Source organism: Elephas maximus, chromosome 2 (genome assembly GCF_024166365.1).
Source record: "Elephas maximus indicus isolate mEleMax1 chromosome 2, mEleMax1 primary haplotype, whole genome shotgun sequence".
NCBI lineage: Eukaryota > Metazoa > Chordata > Mammalia > Proboscidea > Elephantidae > Elephas > Elephas maximus.
The window spans coordinates 42,939,464-42,957,697 of record NC_064820.1 but is presented as its reverse complement, the minus strand read 5'-3'; the positions used below and the strand labels follow the sequence as shown (position 1 = coordinate 42,957,697).

Sequence of the window (18,234 nt, the reverse complement as noted above, 5' to 3'; positions counted from 1 at the left end):
TTTACTTCATCCTTAAATCGGCCTGATCCCTGGTTGGTGTTTATACTGAATATCCTGGAATCCAAATTTAAGGCAGTAGCATCTCCGACTCACACTCAGAAGTGAAATCCATCATTTAGCGGGGAGTACTGAGGCCAGAACAAGAGTGAGTGTCACCTTCATCTCCCCTGGAAAAGTTGCTCACAAATGCTACCTGATTCTTCACTCCTAGCTGCAAGGGTAACTACTGCATCTAAACTAATTCACAATAGGTACTGCTTACATGAAGTCTGCCATTGGCTTTGGCAAGCTCCTACACTGCTGAGAGCCATAGCCTGGCAAACATTCACCACGTATGTTCAGCACTAAGTGTTTGTGTAACAATGCGATGACATAAGGTGTCCAGGTGAATGACATTTATTCAGAGGCTTTCTACATGATCTTACTAGTCAAAATACATATTTTCAGGGGCAAGGACGACAATGCAAGAGGGGACAGGAAAGCTGGTAATGGGGAACCCAAAGTCAAGAAAGGGAGAGTGTTGACATGTCATGGGGTTGGCAATCAATGCCACAAAACAATATGTGTATTAATTATTTAAAGTCAAACTAGTTTGCTCTGTAAAATATTCGTCTAAAGTACAATTTAAAAAAAAAGAAAATATATATTTTCCAATTGCCCAAAATGAGGAAAAAGAAGGAGAGATTAAATATTAAAAAAAAAAAAAAAAAGGTGAATGCAGGGAATGGAGGAAGGGGAAGAAGAGAATATTACTATTAGGGGCACAAGGGCACCTGCCGAAGTGATCCTAGTTTAAATCCTAAGTAACTCTTAACAAAATCTCCGAAGGCGAAGGGAACTCCTAAGATACACAGTTGATGTGTATCTCTCTGCCATGACCACCACCACGGAAGAGCATGAGATAAAGCAATGAAAAGCAGAGTGAACCTCCGAGATAATGAGATCCACTAAAAAATATAGGGCAGATTTTGCCCACAGGCCCTCACTCAATTAATTTCTGAATCACAGGAACATTTCTTAACCCAGAATAATTTCATAGCATTAGATGTAAGAATTCTGATGATGCTTGATCAGATGCTAATTGTTCCTAACAATCCATAGGTTTCCAGTACAACGAAAACTAACCAATATATAATGTTTTTGTTTATTTGTTTTTTCTGAAACCTATTTAGAATTCACAGCTACTCCTGATAAAACATTCATTTGACAATTTTACCAAAGTATAACCAGTAAAGTATCACCAATTTCACTTTGTTTATCCTGTTAAACTAGAGTTTGTTCAATAATAAAATTAAAATATTTTTACCTTAATGTCATAGCCACTTAGAATCATATGTCCTTGGAAAAGTCACAACCAATTTCTTCATTTGAAATATGTAATAACATTACTAGCTACATATCTCATTGCTATGAGGAAAACATTAGATAAATTGCTTAGTACATTTAAAGTGCATTGCACAGTGCTGGGCACACTATAAGCCCTCATTAAATGTTAGTCATTGTTAGCTATTACCCAAGGTTTTTCATTGCCCCAAAGTTATTTTTAATTCCCTGTGAAGAGTCTATTTCTATTGACTTTGACTTTTGATTAATATTATGGTACAGATTTGATGTTCTTCAATGGCTTACATTTGTAATTACATTAAAATCCCAGCCCTTAGCCTTTACCTTAGCCTATGACACTTTACATAATCTGGTCCCTGCATTCCTCTCCAAACTCATTTCCTATCATTCTTACCTTTCCCGCCAACCTACGAAATGCCAACTACACTCGTCTTTCTGTCCTCAAACATACCATACTGCATTCCTACCTCAAGGTCCCTAAATATGCTATCACTTTGGCCTGGAAAGCTCTTTCCCATGTGGGTACCTCCTTTGCATGATTTAGGTCTCAACTAAAGGTTACCTCCTTAGAGGTTTTCCCTGACTATGTATAGCAAACCCTTCTCTCCTCTCCTCTTTTTGCTTTATTTTATCCTTAACACTTATTACTACATAAAACTATATTATTTATTGGTATACTTACACCTGGTCTCTCTCGCAGCACTCACCGCCACTGGAATGTAAGCACCACGAAGGCAGAGACTTACTTAGATCACGCAGTGAACCTAGCACACAGTGAGCTATATTTGTTCACTGAACCAGGAATTTCAGCTGATCTCCTACAGCTTATGGTATTCACAAAGTCAAAGGCCAAGAAAAAAGGTCAGTCAAACTGCAAACCATCTGAATTTACTAGTGGCAGATTCTTCTAAAAGATGGTAAAGAATATGTATATTGGGGGTCTAACTGGAGCCCTGGTGGTACAGTGGTTAAGAGCTCGGCTGCTAACCAAAAAAGGTCAGCAGTTTGAATCCACCAGCCACTCCTTAGAAACTCTAGGGGCAGTTCTACTCTGTCCTACAGGGTCACTACGGGTCGGAATTAACTCCACAGCAACGAGTTTGGTTTTTGGATTTTTAATGATCAAACTCCAATGATCCTCATGTAGAACTATGGTCAAAGAAAACACAATTGCACAAACTGTACAAAGGTACAATATACTAATAACACAATGATTTAGGCAGAGAAATAAAGAACTGCCCTTTTAAGGAATGGGATAAACTATATTTTATACCTAATAAAATGATGTCAGGTCTTTAGAACTTTCTATAAACTGCTGTTTGGATAATTAACAAACTTAAACAGGTTTTCCTATATACTTTTTAAAACCTTCTAAATGTTACTGAGGATCACTGGACTTGTAAAATAGCATCCAAAGTTTCTCAAACTTATTTGACCATGAAATGCCTTTCTTTCAAGTTATACCTAATTTACATATCCTGGAAATCAACTTGGAAAAGCTATTGTAGAGTTCATTAACATTAGATCGAGTTAACAAGTATCAGAGCCTAACATCCAGACTGATCCATGCATAGTTCTGAGAACAAGTGTTCTTCCCAACAGCTTTATTCAGCATTAAGTTTTTACCTAGAGTAGGCTGGATTTCCTGTGCTTTGATAATGTGTTTGTTCTTCTCTTGAAGCATTAATATTAACTATTTATTTCCTATCATACCAAAACCCAAGGCCCAATGCCATCACTACATGGTATAAAGTCACTAAATCTATGCTGCATAATAGTTGTTGGTGTACCTAGCTAGTTTCTTATTTAAATGCAAGTAGCTTAAGTGCTCCAATATTTAATATTATATTTAATTAAGAGTTTGATAAATAGTTTTTACCAGACTTAGGCATCTCCTTTTATTCCCATTTTACCTAGAACTTTTATCGGGAAAGACTGCTAAATTTTATCTAACGTCGATTTATAATACATTAAAAATCATATGATATTTTTACCTTTCACTTGTTAACTAATGAATTATGTTCAAAATTTCCTGATGGTAAAACATTCTTATATTCCTGGAATAAACCTTACTTGGCCATGGTATACTATTAATTTAGATTATCTGCTAAATTTTATTTCTTGATGCGGAAGGAAGCAATATAACTTTAGGTTTACATAGTTTATTTAAGTATTTGTAAAGATAATTACGTTGCTCATAAGAAGATTAAGAAGAATTAAAACTATCAGAAATGTTAACCAAATGTATTTATCCTACTTTCAGTCACATTCTTTTTTGTATAAATTGCCAAATTTCAGTTCCTTTTAGGTCAAATTAACTTTTCAATTCTGTGGAATAATGTCTTTTGGCTTTTATTCTAAAGATTAATTTCAGAAAACATAAAATATCCGAGAATGTGAACAGTAATTTTAAACGTTAATGAGGCAACATATAAATATCAGAAAACTAAATGATGAAAGACAAAATAACCTAAGAACACAAAAGTTCTTTTTACATAAAACATAATCATGTGTAACATAAATAAGACTGTCTATATTTTTCAATTTATAAGGTTTTTCATGTAAATTTTCTCTATAATATTATAAATAATACACTCTTGTGAACTATTCTTAATACTAAAAATGAATCATATAATAATACAGGAATAAGCAGCTCAACTCCTCCCTGTAATATTCTTGGGTCCTAGAACAACAGTTAAAAATGCAAAATTGTCTTCTTAATAATCATTTAATCAATTTTTGTTTAGTATTTTCAAAACAACAATCATTGAACCAATGATTGTTAACTTACGCTGGCAATCAGACTCTAATGGATATCAATCTCTACTATAAAAAACTAAAAAATTAGTCAGAACTTCAAAGCAGTTTTAGTCCCCTTAATAACATCAGTCTGACCCAGTGTTCCTTTAAAAACTCTACTGAAATTTATACCAACTCTCATTTTCATAGTTTCTACATTTCTTTAATCAAATCTTATACTATCTGTTAAAATCAAAGTTACAAACAAGAATATATAAACATCAGGATTCTTAATGCTCTATTTCTTACTTTACTGCCAAGACTATTAAATAAAATATTTAAAGATATGATTGTATTAAACGGATTATCAACAATACTCACGCATCATTTGAGCAAGTCACAAATTCTCCCTTTATTTTGGGATGCCATGAGCCAGTATGAAGCATTGCTGTGTGACCCTTAAAAAACAAAACAAAAAAGATTTAAAAATAAAAATAAAAAATAAACTGACCAGAAACTGAAATATCATGCTTAAAAGTAAAACTTGTTAGCCCCCCAAAAAACACATTGCTATTTTAGTTAAAAACTTATATTACCTTATCCTAATTTTACCTCAAAACATGCTTCTATTTCCATTATTAGACTGTAAGATGAGTAGAAACAAGAACTGCTTTCCCACACTTCACTCACTACACTTCATTTTTCTCCTCCATGTCACGCTTCTTCTGTTTTCTTAAAATATTTTATTGTGTTATAGGTAAAAGATTACACAGCAAATTAGATTTCCATTCAACAATTCATACACAAATTGTTCCATGGGATTGGTTACAGCTTCCACAATGTGTTAGTACTCTCACCGTTTCCACCCTGCCTGCCCCATTTCCATCTAGCCATATAATTGATTGTTTATTAAAGGAGCACATTGCTCACGGGTGTTGTTTATTTTATAGCCAATCTATTATTTGGATGAAAGGCGACCTCTGCAAGTGGATTCAGTTCCAGGTTAAAAGGGTATCTTAGGGCAATAGTCTTGGGGGTTTCTCTAGTTTCTATCAGTCCAGTAAGTCTGATCATTTTTACAAATTTGAGCTTTCTTCTACCTTTTTTTCCCATTGTAACCAGGATCTTCTATTGTGGCCCTGGTCAGAAGAGTTGGTAGTGGTAGCTGGGCACCATCTAGTTTTTCTGGCCTCAGGCTAGAAGTTGTGATTCCCATGGGCCATTAGTCCTGCGGACTATTTCTTGTGTTTCTGGTTTCCTTCACTCTCTTTTGCTCCAGATGGAAAAAGACCAATAGCTGTATCTTAGATGGCCACTCAAAAGTTTTTAAGACCCCAGATGCCACTTACCAAACTAAGATATAGAACATTATCTTCATAACTAAGTTTTACCAATTGACCTAGCTGTCCCATGAGACTATGGTTCTGAGCCTTCAAACCCAATAAACTAATCCTATAAGGCATTTGGGTATGTCTAAGAAATATTCTAAGTGTGCCCCTATGTGCTTTATTGACTATATGTATATGGGTTTGTTTTTTATTTTTTGTATATGCAGTACATATAAACATACATATACATATGCTCAAATATATACCTATATATGCATGCTCATATACTCCTATATGCCTTCCTACACCCATATAGCATACCTATCTTCCTATGTAACCACTCACATATTTTTTGCTTGTTATTACTGTTGTTGCAAAATTGTATATGTTAAACAGCAGTTACTATAGTTGTCCTTTATTCTTGCCTACCTCTCAGTGTCTTCATTTACCTTGGTCATGTTGTAATAACTTCCCCTATAGCGTGTATTGCCTTTCCCATCACCAGATTAACATCTGTCTACTGGGTTTTTTTACTATCTAGTAAATGATTCCCCCTCCCATCCCTGGTAACCATCAAAGAATGTTGTTTTTTGTATGTATACCTATTTGGCTTTTTATAAAAGTGGTATTATGCAATATTTACCCTTTTGTGTTTGACTTACATCACTCAGCATAATGTCTTCCAGATTCATCCATGTTTTGTTTTGCCCACTCATCATTATTCTTTATCATTGTATGTATGTACCACAATTTGTTTATCCGTTCATTCACTGATGAACATTTAGGTTGCTTCCATCTTTTTTTGAATAATGCTACAATGAATATGGGTGTGCATATGTCTATTCGTGTCACTGCTCTTATATCTCTAGGATATATACCTAGGAGTCGGGTTGCTGGATCATGAGGTATTTCTATTTCTAGCTTTTTGAGGAAGCTCCTTACCATTTTCCATCGTGGTTATACCATTTTACATTCCCACCAGCAGTGTATAAGAGTTCCAATCTCCCCACAACCTCATCAGCATTTGTTGTTTTCTGTTTTTGTGATCAGTGCCATTTGCACAAGGGTGAGAGGGTATCTCATTACACTTTTGATTTGCATCTCTCTAACGGCTAGTGACTGAGAGCATTTCTTCATGTGCCTGTAGCTGCCTGAATGTCACCTTTGATGAAGTACTTGTTCATATCCTTTGCTCATTTTATGATTGGATTGCTTGTCTTCTTGCTGTTGAGTTGCTGAACTTTTCTATATAGTTCAGATTAGACCTTTGACACATACACCATTACCAAAAATTTTTTTCCCAGTCTGTAGGTTTTCTGTTTACTCTTTTGGTAAAAATTTTTGATGAGTATAAGTATTTAATTTTTAGAAGGTCCCGGTTATCCAGATTATCTTCTGTTGTTCATGTATTTTTAAGATTATCTTCTGTTGTTCATGTATTTTTAGTTGTGTTTGATAGTGTATTTATGCCAAAAATTAGGACCTCTAAATCTGACACTATGTTATCTTCCAGGAATTTTATAGCTTCAGTTTTAACATTTTTGTCTTTGATCCACTTTGAGTTAGTTTTTGTATATGGTGTGAGGAATGGATCCTGTTTCATTTTTCGGCAAACAGATATCCAGTTTTGCCAGCGCTATTTGTTAAAGCCACCACATGTCTGTCAGTTTTGTCATACTGTTGTGGCTTGTGTGTTGCCATGATACTGGAAGCTTTGCTACCTGAATTTAGAGACTATCTCAAGAATAGATTTGACACACTGAACACTAATGATCAAAGACCAGACGAGTTGTGGTATGACATGGAGGACATTATACATGAAGAAATCAAGAGGGCATTAAAAACACAGGAAAGAAAAAACCAAATGGATGTCAGAAGAGACTCTAAAAGTTGCTCCTAAATGTAGAGTAGCTAAAGCAAAAGGAAGAAATGATGAAATAAAAGAGCTGAACAGAAGATTTCAAAGGGAGGCTGGAAAAGACAAAGTATTATAATGAGATATGCAAAGACCTGGAGTTAGAAAACCAAGAGGGAAGAACATGCTCAGCTTTTCTCAAGCTGAAAGAACTGAAGAAAAAAATTCAAGCCTTGAGCGGCAATGTTGAAGGATTCTATGCGGAAAATATTAAACAATGCAAAAAGCATCAAAAGAAGGTAGAAGGAATACGCAGAGTCACTGTACCAAAAAAGAATTGGCTGACGTTCAACCATTTCAGGAGACAGCTTATGATCAAGAACTGATGGTCCTGAAGGAAAAAATCCAAGCTACACTAAAGATACTGGTGAAAAACAAGGCTCTGGAATTGATGGAATGCCAAATGACATGTTTCAACAAATGGATAAAGCACTGGAAGTGCTCACTTGTCTGTACCAAGAAATTTGAAAGATATCTACCTGGCCAACTGACTGGAAGATGTCCGTATCTGTAGCCGTTTCAAAGAAAGGTGACCCAGCCAAATGTGGAAATTACTGAACAATATCATTAACATTACATACAAGTAAAATTATGCAGAAGATCATTCAAAAGTGGTTGCAGCAGTACATCCACATGGAACTTCCAAAAATTCAATCTGGATTCAGAAGAGGACATGGTAGAAGAGATATCATTGCTGGTGTCAGACGAATCTTGGCTGAAACCAGAGAACACCAGGAAGATGTTTACCTGTGTTTTATTGACTATGCAGAGACATTGGACTGTGTAGATCAAAACAAATTACGGATAACATTACAAAAAATGGGAATTCCAGAACACTTAATTGTGCTCATGAGTGCCTGTACTTAGGACAAGAGGTAGTTGTTATAACAGAACAAGGGATACTGCATGGTTTAAAGTCAAGAAGGGTGTGAGTTAAGGTTGTATACTTTTACCACATTTAATTCAATCTGTGTGCTGAGCAAATAAACCGAGAAGCTGGACTATATGAAGAACAGGGCATCAGGATTCAAGGAAGCCTTATTAAGAACCTGTGTTATGCAGATGACACAAAGTTGCTTGCTGAAAATGAAGAGGACTTGAAACACTGATGAAGATAAAAGATTACAACTTTCATTCAGTATGGATTACACCTCAACATAAAGAAAACAAAAATCCTCACAACTGGACCAATAAGCAACATCATGATAAATGCAGAAAAGACTGAAGTTGGCAAGAATTTCATTTTACTTGGATCCAAATCAATGCCCACAGAAGCAGCAGTTAAGAAATCAAATGATGCATTGTGTTGGGCAAATCTGCTGCAAAAGACCTCTTTAAAGTATTAAAAAAAAAAAAAAAAAAGATGTCACCTTGAAGACTAAGGTGCACCTGACCCAAGCCATAGTGTTTTCAATCACCTAATAACACATGTGAAAGCTAGATAATGAAAAAGGAAGATCGAAGAAGAATCAATGCCTTTAAATTGTTATGTCGGCAAAGAATATTGAATATACCATGGACTGCCAAAAGAATGAACAAATCTACCTTGGAGGAAGTACAGCCAGAGTAGTCCTCAGAAACAAGGATACAAAGCTATGTCTCATATACTTTGGGCATGTTATCAGGAGGGATCAGTCCCTGGAAAAGGACATCATGCTTGGTAAAGTACAGAGACAACAAAAAAAGATGACCCTCAACAAGATGCATTGACACAGTAGCTGCAACAATGGGCTCAAACGTAACATTTGTGAAGATGGCGCAGGACTGGGCAGCGCTTTTTCTGTTGTACACAGGGTCACTATGAGTCAGAACCAATTCAAGGCACCGAACAACATTTGTTATAGAGACTGTCTTTTCAATTCAATGAACCTGTTTTTGTCGAAACCTTTTGTTGAAGATCAGCTGTCCATGGATGGATGAATTTACTTCTGGGTTCTCAATTCTGTTCCATTGGACTGTGTGTCTATCCCTGTAGCGGTACCAGGTTCTTTTGATTACCGTGGCTATATAGTAAGTTCTGAAATTGGGGAGTTTGAGATCTCCTACCTTGTTTTTCTTCTTCAACACTGCTTTAACTATTTGGGGCCTCTTTCCTTTCCATATAAAGTTGGAGGTTAGTTTTTCCATTTTGCTAAAGAATGTTGTTGGGATTTGGGTTGAGATTTCATTGTATTTGTATTGACATTTTCACAATGTTAAGTATTCCACGGAATGTTTTTACATTTTATGTAGGTCTCTTTTGGTTTCTTATAGTAGTGTACTGTACTTTTTTCTCGGATAAGTCTTTTACATCCCTGGTTAGGTTTATTCCTAGGTATTTTACCTTTTTGGGGGTTATTGTAAATGGTATTGTTTTCTTGGTTTCCTTTTTTGGAGTTCTCCTTTTTAGTGTAGAAGAACTCAACTGATTTTTGTATGTTGATCTTCTACCCTACCATTTAGTTAAACCCTTCTATTACTTCCAGTAACGTTCTTCTAGAATCTCTGGGATTTTCTATATAAAAGATCATGTCATCTGGGCTTCTTCATATCTTGAAGTCTTTATACCTGCTATAGCCTGTGCCAGGAGTTCTAAGCCGAGAACTTTGCATGCCTGGCTCCTTCTTACCAATCATATCTCAATTCAAATGAAGATAGGTCTTCCTTACAATCAGTCTTAAGTAGTTACTCCAATTATTATTTCATTATTCTGATTCACTACCTGCACAGATCTCTCACTATTTTAGTTATCTTATTAATTTAAGTATTACAATTTTTTTTAACTGTCTGTCTCCCTCATACTAAAATGTAAGGTCTATGAGGACAGGAAGTTGCGTATATTGTTCCCTGCTCTATCCCTAGTACTAAGAACTATGCCCGGGAAATATTAGACATTAAATGAATGCATCTTTATATATGCTACAAAAGAATGCAGCACAAAGATCTATACTTATTGCTGCTTATGAAATATGTGTCATATATAATTAAGACATAGAGAGGTTACCTTATTATGAAAATGACAAGTATTATTTAATAACTTTTTATCATTTAAAACACACATTTCTCATCAAAAGTGCTATAAAATGTTAATAGGAAAACTAACTTCAACCACAAAGACGTCTACAAAATTAAATACCTAGCTGCCCAAAAGGGCCATTAGCATTAAAAAAAAAAAAAATTACAAAATTAAATTTTTTTAATTTCTAACAATAAGAGGCAAGGCCAAGACGGCAGAGTAGTCAGACGCTCCCGGTGAACGCTCTTACAACAAAGACCTGAAAAAAAAATGAAAGGATTATATTTATGACAAGCTAGGATGCCTGAATATCAAAGGCAAAGTTAGAAAATGGACTGAGCGGCAGGAGGAGGGAGAGGCGGTTCAGAAGCGGAGAGGAGTTGTGAGAAGTAAATACCCAGGAACCCTCAGGCACCATTCCCAGGAACTACTGCGGCGGGATGGTGGTAGCATTCTGCCACAGTTTCCTCAGGGAGAAACAGACACCCACACAGCCTACAGACACCTCCGGAACAAAATAAGAATGGCAATCTTGGCAAAAGCTAAGTACTTGCATACATTTTACCACGCCCCAGCCCCAAGGCGCCTTCAGTAGCTGTCAATTTCCCTGGATCTAAGATAGGCCCTGCTTAGTGCCCTGAGCCATTCTGCCAGCCTTAGAGAGGGGATAAATACAAAACTGGGAGAAAAGATAATCTGCCAGCTTCATCAACCTGGGGGAACTCAGGACAAAAGCACCTCCTGTCCAGACATAAACAATCCATGAACTTTGAATACCTTTCCCCCTGCGTGGACCTGTGTGGGCCTATTTCAGGGGAATAGGCCCTTGTTGGCAGACTGCAACTCTTTCAGCCGTGTAGTGTACAGGTGGGTGTTTCATGTCTGACACTGCTTTACCTATTAAACAGGGTCCTCACGTACCCGTATCAGGGTACTAAGGACTAGTGGCTCCACTCAGGTCACCCAGCCACCCGCGATAGGGGTCCACGGATAACTTGTACATCCCAGTCCTTAAAACCAAAAGCATTGGGTGCCTAAGGTCAGTCTGCAGAACCTACCCACCTGTGGAATCTAGGGAATAGGGACACAATTTCCTCACAGGCACTCGGAGGATGGTTGAGAGCCCCGCCTTGTTCAGAGTGTGACCCCTTGCTGCAACCAGATATTGGTACCTACATCAATCACCCCAGGCCCACTAAGACTGTAGGACAGAGCCTATACCACACATTTGATGCCCAAATACCTGGACACCTGAGCTGAATCCATATAAGAAAAGTGAATGGACTCCCAGGCTCATATACCTGATAACAGCTCTAGCCATCTGGTGAGAGGATGCTAGAGCTTCAAAGGCAAAAATAATCAACCTAGCTCACTCAAGCAACCTATTTGGGCATATAAAAACAAACCAAGCAAGAAGCTAAGATAAAGTAAGCAAGCATAAAATAAACTAATAAAATAGCTTACAGCTTGCTCGGAGACAACAGTCAATAACAAATCACATAAAGAAGCAGACCATGATAGCTTCAAAAAGCTCTCAAAACAAAGAATCAAGGGATCATCCGGATGAAGGTGCCTTCCTAGAATTACCAGATGGAGAATGCAAAAGGTTAATATACAGAACTCTTCAAGACATGAGGAAGGAGATCAAGTAATAAACAGAAAGAGCCAAGGAAAACACAGATAAAGCAGTTGAAGAAATTAAAAAGTTTATTCAGAAACATAATAAAAAAATTTAATGACCTGAAAGAATCCAGAGAGAGACAGCAATCAAAAATTCAGAATATTAACGATAAAATTACACAATTTGACAACTGAATAGAAAGTCACCGGAGCAAAATTCCACAACTGAAAAGCAGAATTGGTGAGACTGAAGATAAAGCACTTCACACCAATGTATTTGAAGAAAAATCAAATCTAAGTATTTAAAAAATGAAGAAACCCTAAGAATCATGTGGGACTCTATCAAGAGAAACAACCTATGAATGACTGCAGTACCAGAACAGGGACAGATAACAGAAAATACAGAGAGAACTGCTGAAGATTTCTTGGCAGAAAATGTCCCTAATATTGTGAAAGATGAGAAAATATCTATCCAAGGCACTTATCGAGCTCCACATAAAAAAAAAGTTAAAAGAAAGTCACCAAGACATATTATATTCAAACCTGCCAAAATCAAAGATAAAGACAGAACTTTAAGAGCAGCTAGAGATAAATGAAAAGTCACCTACAAAGGAGAGTCAATAAGAATAAACTAAGACTACTTAGCAGAAACAATGCATGCAATAAGACAATGGGATGACATATATAAAAAATTGAAGGAAAAAAATTGCCAACCAAGAATCATATATCCACCAAAACTGTCTCTCAAATATGAAGGTGAAAGTAGGACATTTCCAGATAAACAGAAGTTTAGGGAATTCATAAAAACCAAACCAAAACGACAAGAAATACTAAAGGTAGTTTTCTCGCTAGAAAATCAGTATCAGGTATCGACCCAAGACAGGAACACTGGACAGAGCAATCAGATATTAATCCAGATAGGGAAATCACACACACACAAAAAAAGGTCCAAACAGGGAAACAGCAAAGTCATTATGTAAAAGAAAAAAACATTAAAACAATAAAGAGAGACTGAGAAATGCAGTCATAGATCTTTCATATGGAGAGGAAGACAAGGTGATATTAAAAAAAAAAGTTAGGATTAAGCTTAGAAAAATAGGGGTAAATATTAAGGTAACTACAAAGGAGACGAACAATGCTATTCATCAAAATAAAATACCAGAAAAAAATACAAACTCAGCAGAAACAAAATCAACAGCAATGAATAAGAGGAAAAGACAACATATAAACTACTCAGCACAAAAACTTAAGTGCGAAAAACACACCATCAACAACACACAAAAGAAGACATGAAAAGGACAGCACTAAACTCATACCTATGCATAACTATGCTGAATGAAAATGGACTAAATGCACCAATAAAGAGACAGAGAACTGCAGAATGAATTAAAAAACATGATCCGTCTATATGCTGCCTACAAGAGACACACGTTAGACTTAGAGACACAAACTAAAACTCAAAGGATGGGAAAAAATGTATCAAGCAAACAACAATCAAAAAAGAGCAGGAGTGGCAATATTAATTTCCAACAAAATAGACCTTAAAGTTGAATCCACCACAAAGGATAAACAAGAACACTACATAATGATTAAAGGGGCAATTTACCAGGAAGATATAACCATATTGAATATTTATGCACCCAATGACAGGGCTTCAAGATACATAAAACAAACTCTAACAGCATTGAAGAATGAGATAGACAGCTCCAGAATTATAGTAGGAGACTTCAACGCACCACTTTCAGTGAAGGACAGAACATACAGAAAACAGCTCAATAAAGAGACGATTGAAATGCTACAATCAACCAACTTGACCTCATAGACATATACAGAACACTCCACCCAACAGCAGCCAAGTATACTTTCTTTTCTAGTGCACATGGAACATTCTCTTGAATATACCACACATTAGGTCATAAAGCAAGCCTTAGCAGAATCCAAAACATCGAACTATTACAAAGCATCTTCTCTGACCATAATGCCATAAAAGTAGAAATCAATTACTGAAAAAGCAGGGAAAAGAAATCAAACACTTGGAAACTGAACAAAACCCTGCTCAAAAATGACTGGGTTATAAAAGACATTAAACATAAAGAAATTCACAGAATCCAATGAGAATGAAAAGACTTTCTATCAGAACCTTTGAGACACAGCAAAAGCAGTGCTCAGAGGTCAATTTATATTAATAAACGCACATATACAAAAAGAAGAAAGGGCCAAAAATCAAAGAATTATCCCTACAACTTGAACAAATAGAGAACAACAAAAGAAACCTTCAGGAACCCGAAGAAAGCAAATAATAAATATTAGAGCAGAATTAAATGAAACAGAGAACAGAAAAACAATTGAAAGAGCTAACAAGAGATGGGCAATATTACAACAGACCCAACTGAAACTAAAACAATCATATCAGATTACTACAAAAAATTGTACTCAAACAAATTTGAAAACCTAGAAGAAATGGATGAATTCCTAGGAACACACTACCTACCAAAACTAACATAAACAGAGGTAGAACAACTAAATAGACCCATAACAAAAGAAGAGATTGAAAAGGTAATCAAAAAACTCCCAACAAAAAAAAGTCTTGGCCTGGATGGTTTCACTACAGAGTTCTACCAAAAATTCAGAGAAGAGTTAACACACTACTTCTAAAGGTATTTCAGAGCATAGAAAAGGACAGAATACTCCCAAACTCATTCTATGAAGCCACCATATCCCTGATACCAAAACCAGGTAAAGACACCACAAAAAAGAAAATTATAGACCTATATCCCTCAAGAACTTACATGCAAAAATCCTCAACAAAATTCTAGCCAATAGAACTCAACAACATATTAAAAAAATAATTCACCAAGTGGGATTCATACCATATATGCAGGGGTGGTTCAATATCAGAAACACAATTAATGTAATCCATCATATAAATAAAATAAAAGGCAAGAACCACATGATCTTATCAATTGATGCAGAAAAGGCACTTGACAAAGTGCGACACCCATTCATGATAAAAACTCTCATCAAAATACGAAAAATTCCTCAACATACTAAAAGGTCATCACTTGACAGCACTGGGTTCTGGGTACTAAAAGGTATTTACACAAAGCCAACAGCCAACATCATCCTAAATGGAGAGAGTCTGAAAGCATTCCCCTTGAGATTGGGAAACAGGCAAGGATGCCCTTTACCACCACTCTTATTCAACATTGTGCTGGAGGTCTTAGCCAGAGCAATTAGGCTAGATAAAGAATAAAAGGCATCCAGATTGGTAAGGAAGAACTCAAAGTATCTCTATTTGCAGATGACATGATCTTATCCACAGAAAACCCTCAAGAACCCTTAAGGAAACTACTGAAACTAATAGAAGAGTTCAACAGAGTATTAGGATACAAGATAAACATACAAAAATTAGTTGGATTCCTCTATACCAACAAAAAGAACATCAAAGAGGAAATCGCCAAATCAATACTATATACAGTAGCCCCCAAGAAGATAAAGTACTTAGGAATAAATCTTACCAGAGATATAGAAGACTTATACAAAGAAAACTACAAGACACCACTGCAAGAAACAAAAAGAGACCTATGTAAGTGGGAAAACATACCTTGCTCATGGATAGGAAGACTTAACATTGTAAAAATGTCTATTCAACCAAAAGCGCACTATAGATGTAATGCAATTCCGGTCCAAATTCCAATGACATTTTTTAATGAGATGGAAAAACAAATCACCAACTTCAAATGGAAGGGAAAGAGGCCCTGGATAAGTAAAGCATTACAGAAAAAGCAGAACAAAGTGCGAGGCCTCACTCTACCTGCTTTTAGAACCTATTATACCGCCACAGTAGTCAAAACAGCCTGGTACTCATACAACAACAGACACATAGACCAATGGAAAAAAACTGAGAATGCAGACATAAATCCATCCACATACAAGCAACTGACATTTGACAAAGGCCCAAAGTCAGTTAAATGGGGAAAAGACGGTTTAACAAATGCTGCTGGCATAACTGGATATACATCTGCAAAAAAATGAAACAAGACCCATACCTCACATCATGCACAAAAACTAACTCAAAATGGATAAAAGACCTAAATATAAAATCTAAAACAGTAAATATCATGGATGAAAAAATACGGACAATGCTAGGAGTCCCAATACATGCCATAAACAGTATACAAAACATTACTAACAATGCAGAACAGAAACTAGATAACTGGGAGCTGCTAAAAATCAAACACCTACACTCATCCAAAGACTTCACCAAAAGAGTAAAAAGATTACCTACAGGGAAAAAGTTTTTAGTTATGACATTTCTGATCAGTGTCTGATCTCTAAAATCTCTGAAAAAACTCAACTACAAAAAGACAAATAACACAATTTAAAAATGGGCAAAGGATATGAACAGGCACTTCACTAAAGAAGACATTCATGTAACTAACAGATACATGAGGAAATGCTCAGGATCATTAGCCATTAGAGAAATGCAGCTCAAAGCTACAATGAGATTCCACCTCATTCCAACAAGGCTGGCATTAATCCAAAAAACACAAAATAATAAATGTTGGAGAGGCTGTGTAAAGACTGGAAGACTTATACACTGGTGGTAGGAATGTAAAATGGTACAACCACTTTGGAAATCAATTTGGTACTTCCTTAAAAAGTTAAAAATAGAACTACCATATGATCCAGGAATCCCACTCCTTGGAATATATCCTAGAGAAATAAGAGCCTTTACAGGAACAGATATATACATACACATGTTCACTGCAGCACTGTTTCCAATAGCAAAAAGGTGGAAGCAACCAAAATGCCCATCGACGGATGAATGGATAAATAAATTATGGTACATTCACACAACGGAATACTACGCATCCATAAAGAACAATGATGAATCCATGAAACATTTTATAACATGGAGGAATCTGGAAGGCATTATGCAGAGTGAAATTAGTCAGCTGCAAAAGGACAAGATTTGTATGAGACCACTATTATAAGAACTCAAGAAATAGTTTTAAACAGAGAAGAAAATATTCTCTGATGGTTACAAGAGTGGGGAGGGAGTTAAGGAGGAAGAGTGGTTCTCATTAATTAGATAGTACATAAGAACTATTTTAGGTAAAAGGAAAGACAACACACAATACAGGAGAGGTCAGCACAACTGGACTAAACCAAAAGCAAAGAAGTTTCCTGAATAAACTGAACGCTTTGAAGGTCAGCGTAGTGGGGTGGCGGGGGGTGTTTGGGGACCATGGTTTCAGGGGACATCTAAGTCAATTGGCATAATAAAATCTATTAAGAAATCATTCTGCATCCCACTTTGGTGAGTGGTGTCTGGGGTCTTAAATGCTAGGAAGCGGCCATCCGAGATGCATCATTGGTCTCAACCCACGTGGAGCAAAGGAGAATGAAGAACACCAAAGACACAAGGTAATTATGAGCCCAAGAGACAGAAAGGGCCACATAAATCAGAGACTACATCAGCCTGAGACCAGGAGAACTAGATGGTGCCCAGCTGCAGGGCACCTAACGGAACACAACAGAGAACCCCTGAGGGAGCTGGAGAGGAGTGGGATAAAAAAAAAAAGTGGGATGCAGACTTCAAATTTTCGTGAAAAGACCAGATGTAATGGTCTGACTGAGACTAGAAGGACCCCGTAGGTCATGGTCCCCAGACCTTCTGTTAGTCCAAGACAAGAACCATTCCCAAAGCCAACTCTTCAGACAGGGATTGGACTAGACTATCAGACAGAAAATGGTATTTGTCAAGAATGAGCTTCTTGGATCAAGTAGACACATGAGACTATCTGGGCAGCTCCTGTCTGGAGGGGAGATGAGAGGGCAAAGGGGGTCAGAAGTTGGCCAAACGGACATGAAAAGAGCAGGTGAAGAGGACTGCGCTATCTCATTAGGGGGAGCCCAACTAGGAGAATATAGAAAGGTGTACATAAATTTTTATAAGAGAAACTGACTTAATTTGTAAACTTTCACTTAAAGCATGATAAAAAAAAATTTTTTTTTTTTAAGGAAAAAAAAAAACTTAATTGGTACCAGCTTGCCATCTTGCTGGTTCTCTGAGTGAGTTAAGTAAGTAATTGACACGATTACTTTACATATGTGCTGTGTTTTTTTTTTTTTTTTTAATTATACTTTGACCATTTTCGAGGTTCCATCAAGATATCCAAGTGAACTCACTTTCCAGAGCCAGTCAAACTGGGTTTCCAAGCAATGCACCTCATGGTGTTGTTTAAACCCAGGCACATCTCTTTGTTCTTATACTGAATCCCAAAAAG

General features: G+C 36.5%; 1 protein-coding gene across 2 annotated transcripts in view; it reads right to left on the bottom strand.

Moving 5' to 3' along the window:
* WDR70 (WD repeat domain 70) overlaps nt 1-18,234 on the bottom strand; it is a 358,039-nt gene that overhangs the window by 214,302 nt on the left and 125,503 nt on the right. For both annotated transcript variants that reach the window (XM_049862618.1, XM_049862622.1), the window contains one exon: nt 4,465-4,541. In XM_049862618.1, coding sequence (XP_049718575.1) covers nt 4,465-4,541 — 77 coding nt within the window. The remainder of the gene's footprint in view (nt 1-4,464; nt 4,542-18,234) is intronic.